The sequence below is a fragment of the Pogona vitticeps genome, chromosome 6 (genome assembly GCF_051106095.1).
Source record: "Pogona vitticeps strain Pit_001003342236 chromosome 6, PviZW2.1, whole genome shotgun sequence".
NCBI lineage: Eukaryota > Metazoa > Chordata > Lepidosauria > Squamata > Agamidae > Pogona > Pogona vitticeps.
This window is the reverse complement of record NC_135788.1, coordinates 31,605,967-31,633,220: the sequence shown is the minus strand read 5'-3', so window position 1 is coordinate 31,633,220 and position 27,254 is coordinate 31,605,967. Positions and strand designations below refer to the sequence as shown.

The following is a 27,254-nucleotide window of genomic DNA, read 5'->3' as shown; positions in this document are numbered from 1 at the left end:
TTAGTTTCTGAATTGGAAGATATATTAGTTGATGTTGGGCTTCTCCAAAATGAACCAAATCCATCTGTGAAAACACCTTAAGAATTGCAAGCAATTTTGATTTGGTGGGACACAGAAAAGAGATAATCTCTCTCTCTCTCCCTCTCTCTCCCTCTCTCTCTCTCTTGAGGGGGACATATATATGTCCCCCTCAAAATTATGTACATAAAAACATTACACCAAAATTAGGGACATAAGAAGGGCGAGATTCTATTTCATGACTGTTGGTTGATTTCCAATGATAGTCAACGGAACAATAAAGATTAAATTTCAAGTCTAAGATTCAGACCCAAATCAGTCAGCCACTAAATTGCTCTGAGCTGAATCAGGCTTTCTGAATCTTATGATGGGGGAAAACCTTTACTAGCCGGTGTGTGGAAGATCTTGGAGAAAAGACTTGGTTATAGCCAACTGCTGTTATAGTGACAGGGCTTTTTGAAGATAGCTGATTCGTAACATCACCATACATCAGAAATGGGCAGCTTATAATAAGAAGCAAGGGCAACCATTGCTTAGATTTTATCTCTTTAACTAGATGACATCTACTATTTCTTTTAAAAGGTGCTGTGCCACTTAAAGAACCAATTTTGCCCCCACTACCTGGATTCTATCAGTGATGAGGTCCATGAAAAGCAACCCTATGCCCAGCAGCATCTGTTCCAAAACCAAGCTCACCAACCTTGTAAAGGTGATTTGAGACACTGCCATCCAAGCCAGCCTCTTATGTTCATATGCATATATTCCTGCACTCAGTGCATAAGGTTTTTTTTCTTCACAATGTAACTCTGTTGTCAAAGTTTATTTCCAAATAATAAAATCTGGATTTTTGCCAATTCTTATCAAAACAGAGCTTTGGAGCAGCTTGCCAGTTTAATGGGTTCTTCTAGATTGTACACAAACTGGAAGAACTTAATTCTTTGCCAATACGTTTTTCCCTCCTGTCACAATAGCAGAATGTTGTAATCTTTTTGTCAGGTAGCATATTTGAAAAGATTTGTATCCATGTCAGGGAAGAGAGAGGTGGCCAAAGAGATCTGCGCTTCTCGTACAGAATGTTTATTGTGCCCATTTCTAACCAATCCCTAAAGGAAACTTCCCCCCACTTCCCTGCTATGTATAATAAAGTGAAACCTGAACAGTAGGAGGTTGTCACTAAAGTTATGAATGCACTCCCTCTGGCTTGGTATTTATTAGAACAGACAGATGCCACTCATTCACTCCGTTTGGTACGCATCCCACTGAAGCTGGGCAGATGATTAAACTCCCTGTCATTCATTGCCATCTTTTACAAGTGCATGGAGAAAACCACTGGCAACAGAGGACACTCAGTCATAGCAAATCTAATGGAAAACAATGGGCTTATTCATGACACACCAGGGAGTCTTCTGCCATGCAGCAATTTAATATGGCCCCGTTAAAAGTGACATGATGATCAAACAACTTTCAGTCCTGCTGACACTTCTTCTGGCGCAGCTTGTGGTAAGCAGGCAAGTTGGAACAGTACCATGTTAGGCAAAGCAATATCTTTCCTATGTGTGTATCTGAGTATGATTGGACCGTTTAAAGGCTAGGTAACGGGATATGCATCCTTTCATCCATATAGCTCTGCTTCGTCTCTGCCAAAGTTAGCGGTTAGCAAATGTTTGAGGAAAAGAATTCCTTGGATGAGAAACCTTTTCATGTGCACTCAGCTAAGTGAAAACAGTATACTTAACCCGTATAATGAGATTAATTCTTCTTCTATCAGCCTTTCCTCATTTTTCGCCCTCAGCAAAACTGGCCATTGTTTATCTAGGAGAGGTTGTGCCTTTACTTTTTGCTTTCGAAAAATGGTAGTTATACAACCTACCAGCTGTGAGGGCAGCCTGGCAGTGAGTGGAAAACACATTACAACAGAGGTGGGTAAATGCGGCTGGACCACAAATCCTAGCATTCTTTACCATGGCCTGCGCTGGCCAGGGCTTGATTGAAGATGCAATCCAACCATACCTGGAGGATTGCATTTTGCCTGTTTCTGGTTTTAAAGCAACAATGAAGATAACAATGAAGTTGTTGATCAATTTGGTTTCACAGGTCTCATTGTTACAGAAAAGACGAGTAGCTCATGGCCAGGGGAACTGAGGAGCTGTAATTTGAGTTTTAGGGTAACAACTGCGCATTAGAAAAGTAAAGGATGTTGGTTCTCCTCTTTTGAACGTGTTTCAACTCAACAAGGGTTGAGACAACATTGGGTCCTTTTAAATAGAAAGGTGGGGTAAAAGTATTTTAAATAAATGAGGACTTTGCAAAAACACAGAAGCCTTTAAAAGTCCATATGACAAAGTAGCAGACAGGATGGGATTTTTGTGTTGCATTGACTGGGGGAAAAACACAGAAGAGGCCTTTTTACTTTAAAGTTCTTTCATCCATTCCAGATAAACCCAAAACATATACATTTTTAAAAATAAGACAGAGGAACACAGATATTTTATGTTCTTTCATTCTTCTTTTTCATTCAGAGAAAAGAATCTGAAAAAAGGTGGTCTCTCATGTCAAAACAATGGAGAGCCGTGTGGGGAAAAAATGAAAACAGAAGAGGCCCCCTTTGAAAGAACTCAAAACAAAACAAAAATGGAAATGTTCACTGTGCACATGTCTAGTAACAAACCTCATTTTGTGCAATTTTTGCCTTGCAAGAGACTCCCTCACTCCTGCAGGACACTATACTTCTGCAGTAACTCCATCAACATACATTTCAGCAAAGAACAACCAGTAAGTTAAGAAGACAGTGTAAGCATTTGCTATCATGCAACAGTTGCATTCAGCAATTTACCGTGGTGAAGTTATTGCCAGTGTAAATAAGTAAGATTCTGGCCATTGAATTGTATACTTTTATTGCAGTCTAATACAAAGAGAACGGGATATGGATCTGTAAAAATTGCCTTTGTGTAAATGCTCTTAATTTTTTTTATGCCAACCACTGCACTGTTTTTAAGACTGGACTTGTATTAACTACCCTGACAGTGCTGTTTAAAATAGTGGCAGCTGAATTTTGCCTTAGTTGAGAAACTGGGTCTAGAACCACCCAGCTTCAAACATGTTCTTTCAGATGGACTCCAATCCCATGCAAAACTGGTTAAATGCTATTTCTGAGTTCCACAGTTTGTTGTTGTTATCTGCCAACATGTTCCTTCTGTGATTGTCAGATAAATTCACCCAGTGGCTTCCTGTACAGTACATAGTACAGGGCTCAGTGCATAGAATGGAAGGTGCTGCCTAGTTCAGCAGAAATTCCACAGTGCCACCTTTTATAATCAGTCCTTAAGAGAAGAACTACTGTGGCATGACAACTCGGGCATCTAATCTGTACAACTAATCCAGCAAGATATTTTGGACAGTAGTATCTTGCTGGATATTGTGCTGTATTATCTCATTCTGTTCTGACATTCTATCAGGATTACCAAAACTGTTTCTGTGGCCAAACCAGTCCTGGGCTCAGGCAGAAATTGTCTAATTAACATATTGCATCTAAAACCACCTGTAAATAGTACTTGTTCACATTTTGTCAAGCATCTTTCCCCAAAAGAGGTATTTGTCATCAGGTGATAACTGTTGCTACCTCCTGGTCCAGAAAAGAGTTTCCTAGGTTCTTGTAAAGAGAGGAGAGTGATGTGAGTAGAGTGCTGGGCATAATCTGGAAAGGACTTGTACAGGTATCAGAAGTCAGTAGGGCACCTTCATCTTTCAAACTCAGTTGTGACCTTTCAGCTCAGTTCCCCCTCCTACAGCCCAGAAGTAACAACGACCGCTCCTGCAGCACTTTTTGCAGATGAGCAAGAAATCAGCCACACATGACAGATGAAAATGATCAAGAAGGAGGAGATACATCCAGGGTGAACATGAAGGTCTTCTATGCTGAAGGACAGAACTTCTGCTTCCTTTGGGTGAGAGTTAAGAGCAACGTCTTGCTGGTAAGAGGAGTTTGACCATGGAACTTACTTCCTAGAGCAAGAGTAGGCTCTACATTCACGTAGATCTCTAAATAAAGGTTGGGCAGTCACCTTTGGCTCCTTCATGGATTGCTGCCTTGACTATGCAAAAGCCTTTGACTGTGTGGACCACAGCAAACTATGGCAAGTTCTTAAAGAAATGGGAGTGCCTGACCACTTTATCTGTCTCCTGAGAAACCTATATGTGGGACAGGAAGCAACAGTTAGAACTGGTCATGGAACAACTGAGTGGTTCAAAATTGGGAAAGGAGTACGGCAAGGCTGTATATTGTCCCCCAGCTTATTTAACTTATATGCAGAATACATCATGCGGAAGGCTGGACTGGAAGAAACCCAAGCCGGAATTAAGATTGCCGGAAGAAATATCAACAACCTCCGATATGCAGATGATACCACTCTGATGGCAGAAAGTGAGGAGGAATTAAAGAACCTTGTAATGAGAGTGAAAGAGGAGAGTGCAAAAAACGGTCTGAAACTCAACATCAAAAAAACTAAGATCATGGCCACTGGTCCCATCACCTCCTGGGAAATAGAAGGGGAAGATATGGAGGCAGTGTCAAATTTTATCTTCCTGGGCTCCATGATCACTGCAGATGGAGACAGCAGCCCTGAAATTAAGACGCCTTCTTCTTGGGAGGAAAGCGATGACAAACCTAGACAGCATTTTAAAAAGCAGAGAATCACCTTGCCAACAAAAGTCCGAATAGTCAAAGCTATGGTTTTTCCTGTCGTGATGTATGGAAGTGAGAGCTGGACCATAAAGAAAGCAGACCGCCGAAGAATTGATGCCTTTGAATTGTGGTGCTGGAGGAGGCTCTTGAGAATCCCCTGGACTGCAAGGAGAACAAACCTATCAATTCTAAAGGAAATCAACCCGGAGTGCTCACTGGAAGGACAGATCCTGAAGCTGAGGCTCCAGTACTTTGGCCATCTCATGAGAAGAAAAGAGTCCTTGGAAAAAACCTTGATGTTAGGAAGGTGTGACGGCAAGAGGAGAAGGGGATGACCAAGGATGAGATGGCTGGACAGTGTCTGCGAAGCAACCAACATGAACCTGACACAACTCCGGGAGGCAGTAGAAGACAGGAGGGCCTGGCGTGCTCTGGTCCATGGGGTCACAAAGAGTCGGACACGACTAAACGACTAAACACACACAGTCACCTTTGGAAGATGGTATGGAGCCCTCAGATCAAACAGATGGCTGGGCTAGGTGGCCAGTAAGGTCACTTCTGATTGGTTTCTTGATTGTAGATCAGTGGCAGAGTGACAAACAGAAGTCAAAATGTTACATTAAAAATAGCTTGTAGGGGTGCAGGCCCTGTTCAACAATGAGTTCCACCACCAGAACATGGAAGAATTAATTCTGTAGACTAGAATTTCCGGGGCATTTTAGCCAGTGGAAATTCTAGAAGCTATAGTTGAAAAGAGTAAGCTTTTTAGGCTCTAGTTACAATTGAGGCACCTACTGCATTGTTCTCTGCTGTTAATTAAAGCCCTACATCTGTGAAAAGAATAAATTCATGTTTGTTTGTTTTAAAACTCTCAAGCAAGCAGAGAAAATGAAGATGACACATACAATAAAGATACTGTTTACATCACCTTAAGCACAAATTCCATCATGAGTTTTGTGGACTGTTTTGACTGCAGTATTTTAGGGGAATATATTTGATTTTTATGTTTGCGTTGTCTCTGTGTATAATAGTAGTCTAAGGTTACATGTTTATTAAAAGAAAAGCTATAGGGCTTAGCCAAAATATGATCATCTCAGATAAAAGCTGATTCATTTTGGCCCAAGGGCAGAATCACTGAAATAAATCCCACTAAGCGCTAAAAATCAGGGAGAATCAAAGCTACAAATCTGGCAGCCAAGAGCATTAATCTAGAAGCACTGTGTATGTTGTATTATACTGAGGACTTTAATGTGCTCATTCCTTAGGAGAAACACACACACACGCATCTGCTTTACATTATGCCTGGAGAGAAGAGCTAAGTTGATCTCAGCCATATTTCAAGCTCAAAAAACCAATGTATGATCTCTGGCCCTCTCTCAAAATAGCTTTGGATAACAGCACCTATTCTTCAACTGTCCTAAACAATTTCCTAAACAAAGTGTAAGAAGTAAGGATAAAAGCACAATTTCAAGATCATTTCAATCATTTTTAGACATAGGTGAATGAACCCCAGCCTCATTCATACTTTTTTCACTGAATTACAGATCTAACAGTTATCTTGAGAAAAGTTAGCAGTACGTGTGAATTTTCACACACGCACATCACCTGTCTATAATGTGAAAATGCCGCATGTGCCATGGTGCTCTTTCTGTCAAGCACAGAAAATATAAATCAACTCTTGGTAGAATTCTACTTGGAAATGTTAATTTGAAAAACAAAACAAAACACAGTAGGTTGGTAACACCAGCTATTTCACTCTTTCATACTGAAAACATCTAGAAAGTTGTGATTCTTGAATCTTGCCTTGGTTTGATAATGATTTGGATTAATAACCCAAAATTCATTCCAAGGTGGAAGTGCTTCTGGCTGGCACAGGAGCTGGGACTCATTATTTATTGGAAAGCTCAAGTTGGCAGTAATGGACTCCCATCTGTGGCACTAACTAAAGTCTTTCTGGAATCAGCCTGACCCTAGCAATGTTTATTCATGCCTTTGTTATATTGCACTTTGACTACTACAATGTGTTCTACAAGTCATCACCCCTGAATTGTGTTTGGGAGCTTTTAAGGTTCCCCTTGACATTTAGTTTGGTTGTGTTGGACTCTAGGGTGCGGTGCTCATCCCCGTTTCCAAGCTGTAGAGCCAGCATTTGTCCGAAGACAGTTTCTGTGGTCACGTGGCCAGCGCGACTAGACATGGAATGCCGTTACCTTCCCACCATGGTGGTACCTATTTATCTACTTGCATTTTTACGTGCTTTCGAACTGCTAGGTTGGCAGGAGCTGGGACAAGCGACGGAAGCTCTCTCCGTCATGTGGATTCGATCTTATGACTGCTTGCCTTCTGACCTTGCAGCACAGAGGCTTCTGCGGTTTAACCTGCAGCACCACCACGTCCCACTTGGGAGCTTTAGTTAGTACAAATTGTGACAGTTACATTTCAAACAGGTTGTCACCACCTAGCAATCCTAATGGGCAGTAGATATTTGAGAATGGTCTTCAAAGTCAATCTCAATATTCACGCAGCAAGAAAAAAACAAAAGCAACAACAAATGAATGAGCAATCTCCAAAATGTCCTCTCCTTGACAGTCCTGTGCAACTCTTGCAAATGGAAACCTGTAGTTTCCTTTTAAAGAGTCAGTCCATTTCACATTTGGTCTTCCTTAGTTTCAACAATTTTGCCTCCAGACACAGTTCAGGCTTGATTTGACCTTGGACCCACTTGTTTGTCTAGGGTTTCTGAAACACTCTCCTTCAGCACCCCATTTCAAATGAATCAATTATTTTCCTCAGCTTTCCTTCCTGTTCAGCTTTCACACCCATACATGGTGACAAAATACAGAAGTGTGGATTATCTTGATCTTGGTCTCCAGTGACACATCCGTACTCTTGGTGATCTTTTCTAATTCCTTCATTGCTGCCCTTCCAAGTCTTAGGCTTTTCGGCTGCAGTCTCCATTTGGATTGATGATTGAACCGAGGTATACAAAATCTCTATTTCAATTTCATTACTGTCAATGTGAAAGTTGTGTAGTTCTTCTGTAGTCCTGATTTTTTGTCTTCTTAATGTTCTACTGCAGGCCTGCTTTGGCCCTTGTGATAGTATGACATAATCTCAAAACCAAAGGAGAAATCCTATGCTTGTTTAGCTTTCCTGCCGATCACACCCATCATTGTTTGCTATATTCTCCAATATTCATTTAGAGGTAGGACTGATGACCAATGTGGCTGAATCCTACATGGTCTCTTTGTAACTACAGTACTCATACTCCCAACACTAAAAAGAGAAATATCTTTAGTATTTCTAAATACTATAGCAATCCATTATTGAATGGTCAAGGAGATATTAATATTTCAGCTATGCATGGATGTCTATTCTGCTGATGCAAACTCCAAGCGACTTTTTCTCCTGACATATAATCCAGTTTCACTTTTTGTATGCCTCACCTATGATCATATCTGATGTATCTCCCTCTCACTTTTCTCTTTCTCCCAATACATCTATACTTTTTAAAATATATGTTTTAAAAGAAAGCTAAAGAGCTGGTTCTGAATGAAGGTCAACTGTCAGAGGGCAGTCTCAGTTTTCTAGGACAATGGAGAAGGGAAAAGGCATTTTATGGAGTGAGAGAATCACCTCTGACATTTTATTTGAAACTCTGACCTAAAGGACACAAATGCTTATCTATCCAGACTTCTTACTAAAAGGTTAAAAGCTGCCTGGAAGTGCTATGGAGAGATTATATGAAACTGAATACATAGGTAGAAAGGAGTCACTTTTAGGATCTTATTTTTTTGAAGAAAATTTTATGGTAAAAACTGATTGATTAAGCATACAATTTTCCTTCTTCACTTTCTTTCAACTTGCTTTAGCATTATTAAGTAGATGTGCTGCAGCTATGAAAAAACATGAGGGGTATTTGCTTTGTGTTCAGTCATGTAATCATGCAGTTGAAACAACATGCATAATGTAAAAAGCTTGACAGAATAGTTATTGTATGACAGAATTCAAAAAAGGTATATACATGTCTATCTCTTTAGTTTTCATAATTTAGTAGCTTATTGTTGAATGTGTAAGAGATGATGCCAACGACTCTGTTTCACACAAGATCATGCAACATAGATATTCTGTCAGATTTTTGATGATAGGATATGGATCAAACATCCATATTTGGGGATCCACAAACCTCTGATCAGATGGTCCATATTTTTACATTCCTCATTTACTGTTGCACCCAATATACCATAGAATAGTCATCACAGATGTTACAACAATGGCATTTTTCAATTAATGTAGATTTGAAGTTGAAACTTATTTTGCTGTTTGAGATATGCAATTTACTCTAGCCATAAAAAGTTAGGCAACATTACCAGAGCAATGAAGGCTAATACACAGATCACGCTTTCTAGATCCCAAGATAACAGTATACTCCTACAAGCACACACTAAGAAGCAAATCTTACAATTTCTGGTGGAACTGTCTCCTTCATGAGTAGGTTTGGGTCAGAAGTAAATTAAAGGGATCAGATCTCTCTCTCTCTCTCTCTCTCTCTCTGATATATATATAAGGGGATCCCCCAGAGATGAGATTACAGGACTGCAGGCCTAATTCCATGAATTTGATCTAACTCAATAGTCTATAATGACCACAATAGGCAACATGGGCTTTCATATACCTTCTGCTAAACTACTGTATCTGTAACTGGAATGGCAAGGCGAATGGCAAGGCCATTTCAGATCACTTATACCCATAGTTCTTGCCTGAATTCTCCTACATACATCCCATCTTACTGAAAACAAAACATTTGAAGCAAATACCCCAATGATGAATTCTCTCTCCTCTCTCTCACACACACATACAAGGAGATGACACCATACACTCATGTTCTGGTGATCTTCCTTCTGGCCAAATCTTCCTTTGCTAGATCCATGTTTTTAGATCATATTGCCTGAAAAAGAATTTGACTCCTATATCATCATTCCACCATGACTCTCAGAAGTATTCATTTAATGACTTGTCTTGCACCCTTTGCCAGTTTCTACTGACTTCAGAGTAAGAGTTTTAGCCAGGATTTAGCATAACATTAGATCAAAAGTAAGCAGAGTGCAGCCCCCCATACTGCACTTTGACAACAATTCTTAGTAAACCTTGCCAGCATGGCCAATAGCAAGAAACGCTTGGAATTGTGGTCAAAAAAAATATCCAGAGGGACACACTTTGTCTAACCCTACATTCTTTCTTTGGGAGACAGATTTAGAACCATTTCTGCTCCCCTTTCTCAATCTTCCCTTTTGCTTTCATCTCGTGTAGTTGCAAGGAACTAAGAACGCAGATAATGTCACAAAATTTCCCAACAGTCCCTTCCCTATTCACTTGAGATTTTAAACTCTCCACCAGCAGTGCTGCTGGGTTTTCGACACCCTCTGGATTTCATACTAGTCCTTTCTTTGTTGTTTTTGCAGGGCAACAATCACATCAATGATAATTGATCTTTTTTTTTTTGGTACTTCTGGAAACTAACCCTTGCCTTAGCCAGTTTTGAATAATCATAAAACCAGCCCTTTTTGTGAAATTATCATTGTTGCTATGCAATTTTTTCAAAACAGGTTTTTTAAAAAATCTGGTTTAGCCTGTAGATTATTTTACTTCTTAAAACCGGAGACCTTCCTGCAATAAAACTCATTTTAGGGTCGGTATTTTAGAAATTAGTTCTAGAGTTCTGTGTCACACATGATGAAGAGACAGTGACAGACATCGCTTTCATTCTTATCGCTATCCCTCACCTTCTCTTTTTCTTACATAATTCGATTTGATTGGCTATGACAACTCATGATCTTTATGAAAATCTATACTATTTTGTACCAAACTATGCAAGTTGCCAAAGCCAGCTGGATGACAAAGCACTGTAGACAAACGAGATCAAGTGGCATGAGACAAGAAGATAAACGGCACCATTTAGATTTAGGTACTGTACCAGATGGACAATTGTAATTTTCACTTTTTGTTTTTAAAAGAGATGTACGACTGTGATCTCTAGCTATCATTGGTATATATAGAGACCACAGCTTGAGATTGAATTTAGATCTGACTATATGGAGAGGACAGTTAATAAACTTGTACAAGTTTGTGATGAGAAAGCAGCACTGATTCAAAATGGCTTCTGATGGATTTTATGTGGAATGTACCTTCAAAGGGACAATGCAGATGGAAAATCTCAAAGTTGCACTTTTTCATAAAATAAAGTGTTTAAGGGCCAAGGCAAAATTTAGGTTTCTCAGAATGGACCAAAAATAAAGTCCATACAAGGCTGCTCCTTTGCTTAATAGCTTCTTGCATTAATGTCAAATGCCTTCCGCTTCAAAACCTCTAAGTACTCTACCATGGATGTGAGTGAGCAAGACAGCAGGGTGAAACAGTGCTACAGATTTCTCTGGTATTAGAAAAAAAGGACTTGGGTTCAGTATATTTTTGTAGAAAAATACTTAAAAGAAAACACAAAAAGAAAAATATGCCTCTGATTTTGCACATACAGAAGGGGAAAATAAATTGTTATCCAAAGTATGTCTCTAAATTTACCTGCCACATTTTGACAGCCAAGTTTCATTGCACTTTTGTTTTTTTGTTTTTTTTTTTAAACTGCAGACTGAACTAAATGCATTATGATTGGGCCTCTAGGGCAAGGAACCACAGTAATGAAAAGTTGAACTAGATGAAAGGGCAGAAAGCCAGAGGGAAAATAAGCTATCCACACAGTTCATCCCACGCTCTTCCTAAAAACGCTTAGAATAGGAAAGGAAGAGGAAGAAACTTTTAGTTTTCAGATAGTGTTCTGTTCTGTTATTGCTGCCTGGCACTTGAAGTTACATCCTGAGCACAGGGATATCCCCCAGGTTGCTGCAGAAAATACTCACTACTATATTCCTGAGCATTCAAGGTGGGTCTTTTGAATCTCAAAAATGAGGTGATCTTAAGAATCCAGATTAGCAAGCAAAGTGTGAGTAGAGGCAAAGAATCAAAATTGCAAAATCCCATCACTTTAGTTTGAAAACACTGTTCCCAGCCAATGCTCTGAATTTTACGATTGTAGGAATTTAATTCTCCACTGTTCTACTTCCACAGCATAAATCTTTATCAGGTTTAAATTGTTCTTAGTTTTGGACAGGCCCAAGGCGGCGGTAGCAAGGAGCCTTTAACAAGCAAAAAGGACAAAACAATCACACAAAAGCACCCCCCCCCAAAAAAAAGACACTTCCTCCAAAATAAACTAACAATATGGTAAGTGCTTACCGTATTGTGCATCTTAGAAACTCACAGGTGGATAAGTTGAACAAATATGTACACACAGCACATTCCAAAGAGCTCAGACCTTTTCAGCAGCGAACAATTGCTTCTTAGTTCAGCATTCATTTGCACCAATACAGCTAACAAAAAACTCAAGAACCAGGAGAGAACTTTTTATCGTAATTCTTCCACAAAACAGAATTTAGCATTAAATCTGTCCAGTATGGCTACTTCTCGGATTTATTTATTTTTACACAAAATGCAACCACCATTCATAAATACTGCATGAGTGCCTGCAAAAATCAGCTCATGGAACTGTACTACACAGCTGAATACCCATTGTATTCGCCTATCCCTTGATAAAGAACAAACTGCAACAGATCAATGCATATTTGTATACAAGGAGTGTTACTAACTCCAAGACCTATAGCTGCTGAAAGGGGTGTGCAGTGATATTATATGCAGGACTAAAGAATAGAGCTGAAATAAGCAAGTGTAGCTCCTGTACTAGTCAATAGGGGAATGCTAATGAACATCATGAAGCAAAATGACTTTGCACATTCAACTGATTTTTCTATGATTTTAAGACAACAGCATGCAGAATTGTGCTAATAATAATTGCATGCTGTCAAGTGAGTCTAACTAGCTCTTTCATGGTTCTCTTTCTACAAGGTACAGTGGGGGATTGAATTCCTGATCCTTAGCTCTGCAGCTATCTTACTGAGCTACCCAGCCCACCATATCCACACAGAATTAGCAACAGAAAATGCTAGATACACAGAACAAGTACGAAGGAAAACTTTTTTGTTTGTTTGTTCTGGCATTGCAAAAAGGAGGAAAGTCAGAGATCGAGTCAATATAAGGTGCCCCCCACCTCCTCCTGTTCCCATTTTAAAGCTACCACAGCAGAAACAGCAAATGATTTCTATTAGGTATTACATGCTAGACATATTCATGTGAAACTGAGTTGTCCTTTGTGTTCATTATGGGTTGTATTTCAGAAAAACAGCAGTACGTTGCATGTGGGTATCTATTCTTTAAGAAAAGTATCAACAAGTATTTAAAGAGTGTCATTATCTGAAGAACTGCGTTTTCAGAATCCATAACAGAAAGACTGAAATGCTATGATCTCTGCTGAAAGACTCATGTACACAGCAGACTATTATCAGTTGTCTGCATCACCCCAATCTACCAATCAGAATGATACATTAGCATCCCAGGGCTGAGGTAGGGATTAAATACTAAACAGCCATATATGCTGTTTTTAATTCAGACTGAGACCACTATGTGAAAACCACCCCCCCGATGCATGAAATTAATTGTGCCAAAAGAAAAGATTTTGATCCAAATGATGGACGGAATTCTCATAAGATTTGTATAACTTGGCATAGCTAATTGATTAGGTGCCAGGTTAGGCACCTCATCAATTAATTGCAATTAGCCTCAGCAAGGTATGCAAAACTTACACAAATACCAATATGCTTCTAGCCATTATGCCCATTATCAGAAAAGTACAACTGAAGATTAGGGGGGGAAATACATTCTATAAATGCCCATTCTGCTCACCCCTGCCTCAAAAGGTGGTTTTAAAAAATAAATACAAGATCAGCTTGAACCTTCTTTATTTCACCGGCATGACTGGAGGACAATATGCCATTGCTAACTTTGCTATAGATGGATATAACCTGATGGGAGTATGCAACAGATGACAGGGGAGGGGCAGCTAATGCTGTGCTACATCCTTTGACAGGGTTTATGTAACCTTAACATTCTGAAGCAAGATATCCTTCTGGAAACAAAGGTTATATGACACAGTACCATGGAACTGTATTTCCTTTGCTAATGGAGGTAAAATAAGTTGTGCTGTGAAAGAAATTACGTTATCAGTTCTGACCAAGTGATATTTTATTACCATATATTATCCTTTACAAGTATTACTGAAGCTTATTAAAAGCACTATAAAATTATACCCTAACACACAAGAAATTAATTGCATGACATAAAACATAGATGATGAAAGGGGTGGTTGGGGACAGAAGGCGAGAGAAAAAAAACAAGACATATTCTACAAAATGGGTAGTAATACTGATTAAAACTAGGCAGTATTTTGATCAGAATTTGGGGTAGAGGCAGGGAAGTGAAAGGATAACAAAGTCAGAAATTCATCACTTTTGAGGAGATCAGTTTGGTGTAGATCAATAGTGCACCACCAATACACAGGTTTATTGTATATAGGCACAGCTAAAGTAGAAAACAAGCTGATACTAAGCACGACAGAATGAAACTAGCTTACAATAAGGCAGTACACCACTTTGTACTGAATCCTTGGCACTTAGTGACGGGATAATATTTGGTTTAGCAGAAGTGATATAATATACAGGTCTTTATTTGCTGTTTTTTTCCTCCCCCCTTTTTTTTCCTAAAAAAAGTTACATTATCCCTTTGAACCTTTTAAGATTTACAGTACAACTACTGATTGTCAATATTACTCTTGTAAAAAATAATAATCAGATATGTTTAAAAAAAGAATACTACAGAAATGGTTGGGGAACCAGACATGAAAGATTAAGAAAGCATCAGGTAACATCTAAACTAATACATTTAGTGATAGCCAAAGCAAAGTCCCCAGCATCTTAAAGGACATTATGGCCCAAACAATTACACGTTTTTGCAACTATTAATGTAGCACACTAAGTAATAGATATTTCCTTTCCAATGCTCTCAAACACACTGCTAGACCCTAAATGTAAAATTCTACCAGCTGCCTGACCATCTTTTTAAGAACAGATTTACACAGTTTTGGGAAGCAAGAACTGACCATGCTTCAGATTTTTTAAAAAATCTTAGCTTTGATGTGACTAAGGAACTAATAGCCACCTCCCATTACATATACAATTGTGCCACTACAAACATTCCTGCAGTTTCTGAATTTATTAAAACTGTTTCAAACTGCTCTTTCACCAAAAATCTGAACAACATCCAGGGGGAGTTGGTTTATTTTTTCTTTTTTATATATAAAAAGAAAATCTATACTATAATTTACATTGTACATATGTATGTAATACACATATTAATATGGTATAACATTTTAAAACTGACTTATTTAAAATATTTTACAAAGACATTACATGGTGCTTATTACACACAACCTATACAACATGTAAGGGTATTCAGTTGTTTGAACATGTACACGCCCCCTCCCACCCTCATTTAAACTATTAGGACACACCAGGCACTGGTGTCTACTGTTCTAAAAATCTTCAGATAAAAATCCAATACAATGTTTTCTGTTTTTAAAAACAAAGTTCAAAATATCCTTCTTAATTACAAGGACAGTTTCTTTCTAAAATTGAACTAAAAATAGACTTTCAATTTCATCTCTTGAACAAAGACATTTAAAGTGAATTCACATATATAGAAAGATAGCTTTTTCCTTTAGAGTGCAATCATCAGGGACATTTAATAACAGCAGACCCTCTCCTCAATGGAACAATTGAAAAACAGCAGCCAATCAAAATTTGACACTCAGTGTAGAAATTTTTACAGAAGTAAACTTTTGGACTGTTTACTATTGATACATCGCTGTTTGCTAGCTTTTAGAAACCCACCTCTCTTAATAACCATTTTACTGGAAGTATTTGCATAGAGCAGCCTTGTACTTTCCAAGAAAGACCATTCACTGACTGTTGTAACACAAGATAAGGCACATGTGTTTTTTTTAATTCTTCAGTATCTGAAATTCAAAATTAATCCCAAGGAGACAAATTTCTCCTGCAAGACAACTGTTTTCACCTTGTTCTACATGAAGAATGTAGAAAACCAAAAGGACATAAAACCAACAGCCTCTGTCTTTAACAAAGAAAAAAACCTTCACGCATACAAAACCATCTGAAATTCTAGAGGAAAAAAATACATTTGACAGAAAAGGAATAAACTTCTTATAGGTCTTTAGCTTTTAAAACCAACCAAAGTAACAAATGAAGAGCTATAAATATGGATGATGATTTTTTTTATAGTGAATGTATCTTTTTTTTCCTACCAGCTCCTTTCAGAAATAAGGTAGCTATGTTGTGAGGCACTTAAGGCTAACTGTAAAGGAGGAATGCAATGGATTTGGTTGTACAAAATCTAGAACTGCATACAAAACCCTTGTATCAAACCTTCTACTAAAGTGCTGGAACATGAAATGTAAAATAAAAGAATTGAAAACTACTAAATAAAGTAACTGAAGGAAAGGTGTGGGTGTGCAACAAAATTAAGTGCTTCACTTGTTTCTCAGTTTAGAGCACCAGCTTAAAGGAAGCCTACAATAATCAAAGAGACATTTTTAATGTTGCTCTAAGTATGATTGTCAACGTGCCCATATTATCTTCTAAACCGTAAAACCATTTGCCTTATCTTATGTTCTACAATGTGATGCAGTTAATAATATTGCAACAGTGCGTATTTCCACCATCTGAAAATTACACGTGCATACTTTTAGGCTATAACAGCTCCAACTTCCACCTATAAAATCAGGTTTTGGATAACAAATCCTATATGCATGCATATTATGTACAATCACAATTTTCAATCTCCATTTAATAATTCACTCCTGCTCTAATGCTCCACAGGATTTTGACGCCAAACTACATAAAACTACTGGATGCCAAATCTGAGAAAGATCTGGATTCTGCTGGATGATGAAGAGGCTGAAGATGTGTTTCTGGTTGGGTGTTCACAGCATCTAACTGTGGTGGATATGCTTCATTCAGGCTTCGTCCATTGAAACTATTCTGGAACTGGGGGGGAAAAAGAGGGAAACTCTTATTAAATTTTTTAAAACTCCATAACTACTTTCCAACTAAATACAATAAAAATGCAGCATATTTTTCATAATTTAAGCAGAAACAGTTTCACTCAGATGAAGAGGAAAATCCTACACTTGTCTTACATAGAGCAGCCCCATTGGAATGTACTTGCTACTCAGAACTAAATTTCAACAATTTTGTTTGAATTGATGTAATGCTCTATTATGTTCCACTGGTACTGCTCTAACAGTTAGGAAGTGTTTCCTGATATTCAACTGAAATTTGGCTTCCTGTAATTGTTGCATGTCCTGCATTCTGGGCTGATCAAGAACAGATACTGCCCCTTCTCTGTATGATAGCCTTTTAAGTATTTGAGAAGTCTTATCATACCGCCCCTCTGTCTTCTTTTCTCAATATATAACTACTGAAAACAGCCCTTTTCTATATTATAGGTTTACGGTGGGATTCAAAGAATTGCACATGCTGAATCAAAGATCTTCAGTGGAATTTTTATTTTTTGTCTTTTGAACAGCTTAGCCTCCACAGTATTCCATACTATGTCTTTGAAACAATACAGACTTTTTAAAAATTGTATTTGCTTTTTGAGAGAAGTTTAAAAGTAGAAGTGTCCTGGATTTGCAGAACTAGTTCTGAAACTGAAAATGCAGAAAACCTGGATCTCACTGGCTACTATTTGCAAATACAACTCTGCAAGGGAACCATGGCTACCCTCTTTTTCATGTTAACATCAGACTACCTGTAGATTTTTCAAAGTAAAGGTCGAGTACTATATTTCTTATATGTTTTTAGAAGCAGACTGGACTGAAAAAATACCTAGAAGAGGGCCATGATCATTTGCTGTAGGAAAACCCAAACATCTTGCAGCATTTAAGAGTAAACTAAGGGGCATTATTTAAATAAATAAATAAATAAATAAATAAATAAATAAATAAATAAATAAATAAATAAATAAATAAATAAATAAATAAATAAATAAATAAATAAAATCTGCTCTACATTGAAATAATTTTACCACTATTCAACAAATTTATACCACTCACCAATGAATGCATATTTCATTAATTTTATAAAAACCTGCGCTTTGACTCTGGGGGAATACTCATCCAGAAGCAATACTTTATTAAAGATATAAAGTCAAGGAAAAGTCCTAGACGGATTTTATAGTCAGCACTATGCATCCTAACAAGTCTCAAATACATTTTGTCTATAGCATTAATCAATGGCTCTACATATCCTGTCATACATTATTCTGGTACAGCAGATGATACTCTTCTAATTTGTGGGAAAGCATATCTAACCAAATGTTCATTCTGCAAACAATAACTCATATGGTTTATACCAGCTTTACCAGCTTTCTTCTCGCCAAAGACCTATCTGGATTTAGTTGGAATATTTTTGTAATGCTTGCCCACTGAGACAGTCCATCAGCAGTGTTTGTTGTGATATGAGCCTAAAAACAGATACTCTTACTCACTCCTCTGTTTCGAAGGACACTAGCTCTTAATTCACAATTTTAATCCAAAGTATCATATTACCTTTCTCTACTTTGTGTTATATTTCTACCTACCCATTCTCCACTTAGTTCAAGGAAGCGTTCAAAGCTTTCCTTCTCCCCATATTAACCTATGAAGTAAATTATGTTAAGAAATGATGATAAGGTTATCTAGGGAGTTTTATGGCCAAGTGGTGGCTTGAACATGACCCTCCCAAATCCTAGGTTAACTGGTACACTATGATAATTCTTATTTACAGGAACTAAAATTACAAACTTTGGTGGCACATGTGAATTCACTGAAATACCTATTAGGAAATGCTTGATCTGAATTTACATGATATATGCAGTTGGTGAAAGATGAGGGGCATTGTAATTAAGGGACTGCACTCTTGTCTCCTACAAGTCTGAACAGCCATTCAAGCAAATAATATCTTGCCCCTCCTCCTTCACCTGCAGTAATCATTTTCTTCTAGAGATCAAGGTGACAGTGTCCATTTCAAATCTGTACAGACATAACAGGAATACATACATCTATGTCAAAATTTCATTCATGAAAATGTTGAAGGCAAAACAGGACATTCGAGGGGATGAGATGAGTTTCTGATCTAGCTGCAGGAAGAGACCAGGATGCTGAATGAAAGGAGGGCAGTGCTTTCTCTCCTAATTCTGAATGGGCAAACACTTTTATTTCATGTTTTTGCTCCTCTGCAGAGAAGTATGCCATTATTAACAAAATACCAATTCTTCCTTTTTGGCTCAAGTTTAGAATAAACTGTTGGGAAAGCTGAGTTAGAAGCACAACCTCCCACTCTGACTGTCATCTTCTTTTACTTTTAGAAGAAGGCACTTGTAAGCAATGCTCTTTTCGCTAACAACAGAGGGTTTTGTGGCATCTTAAAGTCTATTTTTTTTCCTCTTAGCATCAAGCTTTCAGGGACTGAAGTCTACAGCCCACAAAAATCTATGTCAAAATGAACCTGCTGGTCGCTAAGGTGCTACAGAACTCTTTGTTGTTTTTGCTTCAATAGACTAACATGTCTGCTCATCCCCTGAACCATGTCCTGAAAGGTACCTTAGGCAGTGAGCAGTTTGTGGACATGGGCTCAGAATGGTCCATGAAGATTCACCACGTTGGAGGGAGAGCTCCAATACAAAGCGCTGCTAAATCAAGTAACAACTTCCACTATTTACCACTACCAGCAATAAATACGAAAATCTCAGTCTCTCTTTGGGTGTGATGATTCTGAGATTTTAACAGGCTTATTAAGCCAATCCTTAGGAAGACAGGTTAACAAGCCAACTTGAAAGCAACTGTCATAAGTGGAACAAGCAATTTTGTTGTCCTCTACTTTTCTCACTTATTTATCAAAATATCCCTTGAAGAGGCACCAAACATATTTCAAATAAGAACACAAATTTTACAAGATAATTCCTTCTAAAGCTAACTAGCACATAAATGAACAATAAAAATTAAGACTTCTGATTTGGCTCCCAAAGCAATCGAGCCTGCTGACAAGGATGAATTATCTATCAACTAAACTTTATTCAAAGATCACACACTAAAACCTAAATTCCTAACGTAACCCAGGTTTAATTATACAATACTATAAACTCCTTCAATCTCTAAAAATATAGCATTTTAGAGACCAAATGCCATTACTGGCTCACAACAACAACAACAACAACAACAACAACAACAACAACAACAACAACAACAACAACAACAACAACAAATTTTAAAGTGCCATAAAAATTATACTGGAACAAATAAACATTTATCAATATTAAAACCACAATTAAAAAGTTTTAAAACATTTTTAAAAACATGCAACAATCAAAAACTTGTGTGCCAAAAGCAAACAAAAGTAGACTAATCAGACCAAGAACCCTGGAAGATACCTGTGCACTGAAAACATCCTTCTGCGCTGCACTTCATTGGGGCAAGAATTAAAATTTTATATTCAGATTATAATTAATGTTTTTGAGTGTTTTGCTGTTGTCTGTTTATATCGAAGTGAGTATTCTGTGGTCTACAACATGTCGTCAAAGACCAACTCCCACCAACCCAATCCAGCACAATGAGGGATCATGGAAGTTGCTGTTCAGCAAACACCTAGAAAGGCTACTTCTTTCCCTTCTCTGATTTATGAACAGAAAAGTGCACAGATTGTTATGCAGGAATAACTTATTCTTAGTGCTGAAAATGGATTTAGAGAAACCATTTTCAACCCTCTCACCTGAAGGCTCAATAACACAAACTAGAGCCAACCAAAATGCAGGTGAGTATTGTACAGGTATACTGCCAAAACTGTGCCATGCTTACACTTTTCACTCCAGAAGGATTATTCTGAATAGTATCTATACTAACCTCATGGTTGAGGTGCAGAGGAACACACCCAAACCAAAGACTCACCACACTTTGTTCTTGCAGTGCTAATCTAAACAAGGCACGCAAACCAGGACATTAAAGGGAAGTGCATGGTCTTCAAAGGGATGTTCAGAGATGAACATTAACCCTCAAAGAAAAAAAAAGACACAGCAAGCCATGAAGGATACTTATTTTCATGGTGAGAAACTAAGCAGTCTCTAGACCCTGAAGCATATTATGATTGAGACCTTGACCTGGGTGGCATTGTTATAACCTAAGAAATGATACTATCTATTAAAAAGTACCCTAGGAGGAGGAAAGTCACAATATTTAAAGAATATTGAAATAATTTAGTCACATGAATAAAGAAAGGAAATGTGGGTGAAATGTTCCACTGCAGACCAAGCCAAGCGTATATTATACAGACATCCTCTTAGGGACAAAAAACATGGAAAACATCCCCTCTCCTATTCTTTCCTTTGCTTACATCAATCTTCCAAATAAAAATATCCAACTATTTTATGATATTGTTGAAGCTAGCCACCAACCTATGGAACAAACCACAAAAAGATGAGCTGTGGGCTCCCTATATATAGTCTCAAAATAAAACAGTGGTTCACAACCTTTTTTGAGCCATGACCCTCTTTTATAATAGCCAAGTAGCCTGAGGCACCCCTGCCATATTTGCATATAAAGGCCTTTTTAATGCAGAGATGTCCTCCCTTCCCAGAAAGTAGTGGCTTCTTTCTTCCAAAAGGAAAATGAAGAAATCATTTTACAAGGTCTACAACATATATAACAAGTGTTTTCTATAACCCTAGAAAACACTTGTAAGGTTTCCCAGATTGGGAAACACTGAAATAGACAGGTTACTTACCTGTAACCATGGTTCTTCCAGTGGTCATTCTGTGAATTCACACAATAAGGGGTTAAGTCAGCGCCTGCGCTGGTCTTCTCGGAATGTTCCAGAGCTCTGCAAGAGAAAAACATTGTCAACATTATCTATACTGCGCATGCTCCGCCCGCCCAATCCTCAGTTCCATTTATCCGCCATATACTATGTGCAAGAGATCTGCAGATATACAGTGACGGATAGTGGGGAGGACGGGCGGGTTTGTGTGAATTCACAGAATGACCACTGGAAGAACCATGGTTACAGGTAAGTAACCTGTCTTTCTTCTGCGTGGTCTTCTGTGAATGCACACAATAAGGGGTGATTAACAAGCTGGCTTACCGGTTGGAGGGCCGTCACTGGAGGGCAGATGCAAGGACAGCTCTCCCAAATCTTGTCTCCCTTTGCGCTCTCATGTCAAGTCTATAGTGAGAGATGAATGTGGAGACATTTGACCACGTAGCAGTTCTGCATATATCAGGAAGATCAACTCCACGCAGAAGTGCTGTAGAGGAGGCCACTGCCCTGGTGGAGTGGGCACGCAGACCTTCCGGAGGAGGCTTGTGTTGTAACTCGTATGCCAAGGAGATTGCTGAAACCAGCCAGCGAGAGATAGATGAGGAGGAGGCTGGTAAACCTTTTTTGTGTCCAAAATAGCATAGAAAAAGTTTAGGTGATAACCTGAATTCCTTGGTACGTGCGACATAGAAAGAGAGTGCCCTCCTTACATCTAGAGAGTGGAGCATGCGTTCTGTTTCGTTGGTGGGTTGTGAGAAGAAGGTAGGTAGAACCAGTGGTTGATTCAGATGAAACTCTGAGACGACCTTCGGAAGGAAGATACGTCCGTATGAAGAATGACCTTATCATTAAAGAATTGTAGGAAAGGTTGATCTGCTCGCAATGCAGCCAGTTCACTAGCACGACGGGCCGAGGTAATGGCTACAAGAAATAAAACTTTTAACGACAGCAACTTTAGAGAACAGGTAGCTAAAGGTTCAAAGGGAGGGCACATGAGTGCCCTGAGGACCAAGTTCAAAGACCACTGGGGTATCAATGGTTTGATTGGTGGCCTAATGTGAGAGAGTCCTTTAAGGAAGGCCTTGACCGTGGGATGAGAGAACAGACGTGAAGACGGTGATTCTCTGGGTTGAAAGGATACAATTGCAGCGAGGTAAACCTTTAAGGTGGCAACAGATAGCTTAAGGTCAAACAAGTAACGAAGGAACTGAAGCACTGTAGAAAGTGAAGCTGGGACAGGTGATAAACCTTTCGAGTCAGTGAACTTGATGAAACTCCTCCATTTATAGGCATATAGCGTGGAAGTAGAGGCCTTTTTGGACTGATCTAGGATCTCCTTGATCTGCGGGAGATCCTCCACGCTGTGAGGCGGAGAGTGTGGAGATCGGGATGGAACACTGTTCCCGCATCCTGTGTGATGAGGGCTGGGAAGCTGGGGAGTCGCACTGAGTCCACTGCCATTTCTACCAACGTTGGAAACCAAGGCTGCCGAGGCCAGAAGGGAGTTACAAGTATGGCTTCCGCTGACTGATGATGGAGTTGTATTAAGGTTCTCTGTATTAGCGGGAACGGAGGAAAGGCGTAAAGCAGGCCCTGCTTCCAAGATAGCATGAATGCGTCCCCCAGTGAGCTGCGGCCTAACCCCGCTCTGGATGCGTAGAGAGGACACTTCGCATTCTGGTGCGTGGCAAAAAGGTCTATAAGAGGCCTGCCCCAGCGTTGACAGAGTTGGTTGAACACCGACATGTCCAGCTCCCATTCGTGCATCTGGTCGAGACGACGACTGAGCTGGTCTGCAAGAAAATTGTCCTCCGTGGATAGATGAACTGCTACTGGGAATATGTGGTTCTGGTAGCACCATTCCCAGAGAGTGACCGTGAGAAACAGCAGAGATGGAGAGTGAGTTCCCCCTTGTTTGTTTATATAGTACATGGCCGTGGTGTTGTCGGTGACTATTTGAACACCACGGCCACGTACTAGGGGAAAAAAGGCTTTCAGTGCTTTGAAGACTGCTAGAATCTCGAGGTGATTGATGTGAAACGACCTTTCCTGATGAGACCATAGAGCGTGGACACGACGGTGGCCGCAATGCGCTCCCCAGCCCGTGGGGCTCGCATCCATGGTAATCTGAGCCGTGAGTCGTAGAGGACGAAATGGACGACCCACCTGTAGATGTGGAGGGAAAACCCACCACTGGAGTTGTTGTACTAACTCCTTTGACACCAGCAGCTTCTTCCCTTGGTGATCCTGGAGGGGATTGAAAAGGGATAACAGCCATATCTGTAAGGACCTGAGTTTTAGACGAGCGTGGGAGACTGCGGGAGTCGTGGAGGACATCAGCCCTAGAAGATGTTGGGCATGTCTCGCCGATACGGAATGACCCGGGTGGAACTTCCGGATGGCGGTGCGAATCTTGTGTATTCGTTGACGTGGAAGAAAGATGCGCCCCTTCCGCGCATCTATCTTGGCACCAATGTAGTGTACTACCTTGGATGGAAAAAGGCGTGATTTCTTGTAATTTACTGTGAGCCCTAAGCCCTTGAGGAGGCGAAGGATGAACTTGGTATCTCTGAAGGCCCTGCGCCTGGATGGAGAGACGACTAGCCAATCGTCGATGTATGGGAATACGTGAATGCCGTTGAGTCTGAGGTAAGCCGCCACAGGAGCCATGCATTTTGTGAATGTGCGAGGCGCTGTGGCGAGGCCGAATGGAAGAGCGAGGTACTGGTAAATTGTGTTCTGGAAGACGAATCTGAGGAACCTTCGGTGATCTGGATGGATGGTAATGTGAAAGTAGGCGTCCTTCAGATCTATGAGAACAAACCAGTGTTTCCTTTTCAGGAGGTGTGTGATGGACTCCAACGTCACCATGCGAAATCGACGAGGGAGCAGGTAAGTATTTAAGTATCTTAAGTCCAAGATGGGTCGCATGCCGCCGTCCTTTTTGGTGACGGCAAAGTATCTTGAATAGAAGCCGTTGGGCATATCTGCTGTTGGTACTGCTTGAATGGCTCTTTTTTGAAGCAGAGAGTGAACCTCCTCCTCTAGGATAGGGTTTGATGCAGTATACTGTACCCTTCCCAAAGGGGGATATTCTGTAAACTCTAGGCGATAGCCGGAGGAAACAATTCTTAAAACCCAGGAATCGTTTGTAATAACTGACCAATTTCGATAATATGGCTGAAGTCTTATGTCTGTGATGACAGCTGAGGGGTATACTAGCCAGTCAAAGATATTGTTTGTGTTTCTTGGCAGGTGGCTTGTAGGTCTGACGACGCTGCGACGTGTGGTGAGCACGGTAAGTAGATGGAGCGGAAGAATTCTGAGGTAAAGCGGACCGGGAGGCCTCTTTGAACTGTCTGAACTGTTGGGAAGGTTGACTATATTGATTGGAAGAACGTTTCCATTGGTATCTGTTGAACTTTGGTTGTGGCTGAATATAATAGGACTTAGCAGTTTTCTTAGCCTTATGTAAGTCCTCAAGGTGGTTATCCGTCTTTTCGCTGAAAAGACCGGTAGAATCAAATGGTAAATCCTCCACCTTAGCCTTTACATCCTCAAGGATGTTAGCAGCACGTAACCAAGCATGTCGACGCAGGTTGACAGCAGTGACGAGGATTCTAGCTGATGCTTCCACTGAATGCCTTGTTGCAATCCTCTGGTGCTTGGAAACCGTCTGGGCTTCCTCATAGGTGTTTAAGAAAGCTTGTCGTGCATCTGCTGGCAGCATGTGCAAAGCTGGCAAGATTTTTACCCACAGCTGTTTTTGATATGCTCCTAGGGCGGTCTGATAATTAGCGACTCTGAGTATAAAGGCGATTAAGGAGTAGATTCTTCTACCAATTAACTCGAGCTTTTTTCCTTCCTTGTTTGTGGGGATCACATGCGCCCTTCCTGATGGTTTGGTGCAGCTGGTCTCCACTATAAGAGAATTTGGGATAGGGTGCTTTAAAAGGAACTTAGCATCCTCCCCAGCAATCTTATACATGTTCTCTGTCCTTTTGGGTAACGGCACCGCTGCTGAAGGGTGCTCCCAAAATTCTTGAATGATCTTCAATAAGGTAGGAAGAAAGCAAAGGCTAGGAGGTGGTGACCGCTCTTTATTAATATCCCCAAAGATGAGGTCTTCTTCTGGTGGTGCGGGTTCGTCGACGCGCAGCTTAAGTGTCTTGGCTAGTCTTGCCAGCATTTGTGAGTAAGAGGAAAAGTCTTCTGAGGGTGAGGAATCGTGAGGATTGCCCGTATCCGAATCCACCGTCTCTCCTACTGGTAGATCATGAGGCGTGGGTTGAGGAGGTGGTTCTTCCTCTGACTGGGATTCTTGCGAAGAAAAGGAAGCATCATCATCCTCAGATGAAGGCTCATGCCCTCTCGTTCGACGTGGAGGTGGGGGCTGAGGCATGACTGGAGGGACGGGTTGAGGAGGAGGAGGTGGAGGAGGAGGAGGCGCGGTCGGCATCGACGGGGCCGCAGAAGGCGGAGCAGTGGGAGGAGCTGGTAGTGGAGGAGGTTGGACGACGTCCCTTACTCTCTTCTTATGTCGACGTCGATGTTTTCTAGGGGGGGTCGACGATGGAGAGGAAGAAGAAGAGGGGGAGAGATAAATGTATCTGACCCTCCGACGGCGATGACGGCGGTCGGTCGATGTCGACGTCGAGGAGGAATAGGATCGGTGTCTGTACCGACGCTTGTGGCGGCGACGATGAGAGCCGGACGAGGAGGAGTCAACCGACGTCGACCTATGGCGACGTCGAGAGCGTTTGCGGCTGTCTCTGCTGTCTCTATGAGGTGAGACAGAGCGATCCCTGGAGCAATGCTTCCTCTTTGCTGTCTTCTTCCTCGGTGGCGAGGGAGGATGAGGAGGTAACGGCGATACAGATGGAGCCGGTGAAGCCCGCCCGGAAGACACGGGGCTAACCGGGGCAGAACCCAAGCTTGTTGTTGCTCGAACAAGCTGGCTTGGCGTCGGGGAGGGAGCGCCAAGGGGTATAGCCGGCTCAGGCTGACGAGGAGGAAGGGGGGTAGCCGCCCCCGACGTCGAGTCCTTGTCTCTCGACAAATCCTCCAATAAAGGCGAGAGAAGGTCGGCAGATCCCGGCAAAGCTTGGGATACAGCGTCCTTAGCCTTTGTAGAAGCCTTAGTTTTTGCCTGTTTTGTAGATTTCGCGGGTTTTGCGGGCACCGCAGCCTTGGACGTCGAAGATTTCTTAGAAGGCTTCTTAGACTTTTCAGGTAAGTCCGAAGACTTACTGGCTACTGTAAGGCCCGGAGCACCCTCAGAATGGGAGGCTGAGGAGGTGGAGGGAATCTCCATAGGCGAAGGTTGGGAGGCAGCCAGGGCTGAATTCCAAAGGTGTAATTTTAGCCTCTGTTGGCGAGCCTTCAGAGCTGCCTTGGTAAACGCCTGGCAGTGTTCACAGCTCTGGGCCGAATGGGATTCCCCCAGGCAAAAAAGACAAGTGTCGTGCCCGTCCTGGAAAGGGATTTTACCCGAGCAAACGACACAGCGACTAAAGGGGCCCGAAGGTGGAGGGGGCATAGGAGAGTAGAGTACTCGCAGCAGCCGTTGGAAAGGGCGGGAAAAAAGGCGAGACTCACAAGCGGTAAGCGGAGCAGCCGCTGAGGAAAATCAAGTCCAATAGGCAACAGACGAAGTCGTTGGACACGCAATGGTCGAAGAACCGGGAAAT

The 27,254-nt window shown here is 40.7% G+C and overlaps 2 protein-coding genes across 3 annotated transcripts in view; one reads left to right on the top strand and one right to left on the bottom strand.

The window, feature by feature from the left end:
- LOC140707469 (uncharacterized) overlaps positions 1-27,254 on the top strand; it is a 92,051-nt gene that overhangs the window by 58,634 nt on the left and 6,163 nt on the right. Inside the window, exons 4-6 of the mRNA XM_078377167.1 lie at positions 601-24,862; positions 26,125-26,352; positions 26,725-26,796. Of these exons, the coding sequence (XP_078233293.1) occupies positions 601-656 (56 nt within the window). The 3' untranslated portion in view covers positions 657-24,862; positions 26,125-26,352; positions 26,725-26,796. The remainder of the gene's footprint in view (positions 1-600; positions 24,863-26,124; positions 26,353-26,724; positions 26,797-27,254) is intronic.
- AHR (aryl hydrocarbon receptor) overlaps positions 13,868-27,254 on the bottom strand; it is a 66,201-nt gene continuing 52,814 nt past the window's right edge. For both annotated transcript variants that reach the window (XM_020781440.3, XM_073003270.2), the window contains exon 11: positions 13,868-16,761. In XM_020781440.3, coding sequence (XP_020637099.3) covers positions 16,609-16,761 — 153 coding nt within the window. In that variant the 3' untranslated portion in view covers positions 13,868-16,608. The remainder of the gene's footprint in view (positions 16,762-27,254) is intronic.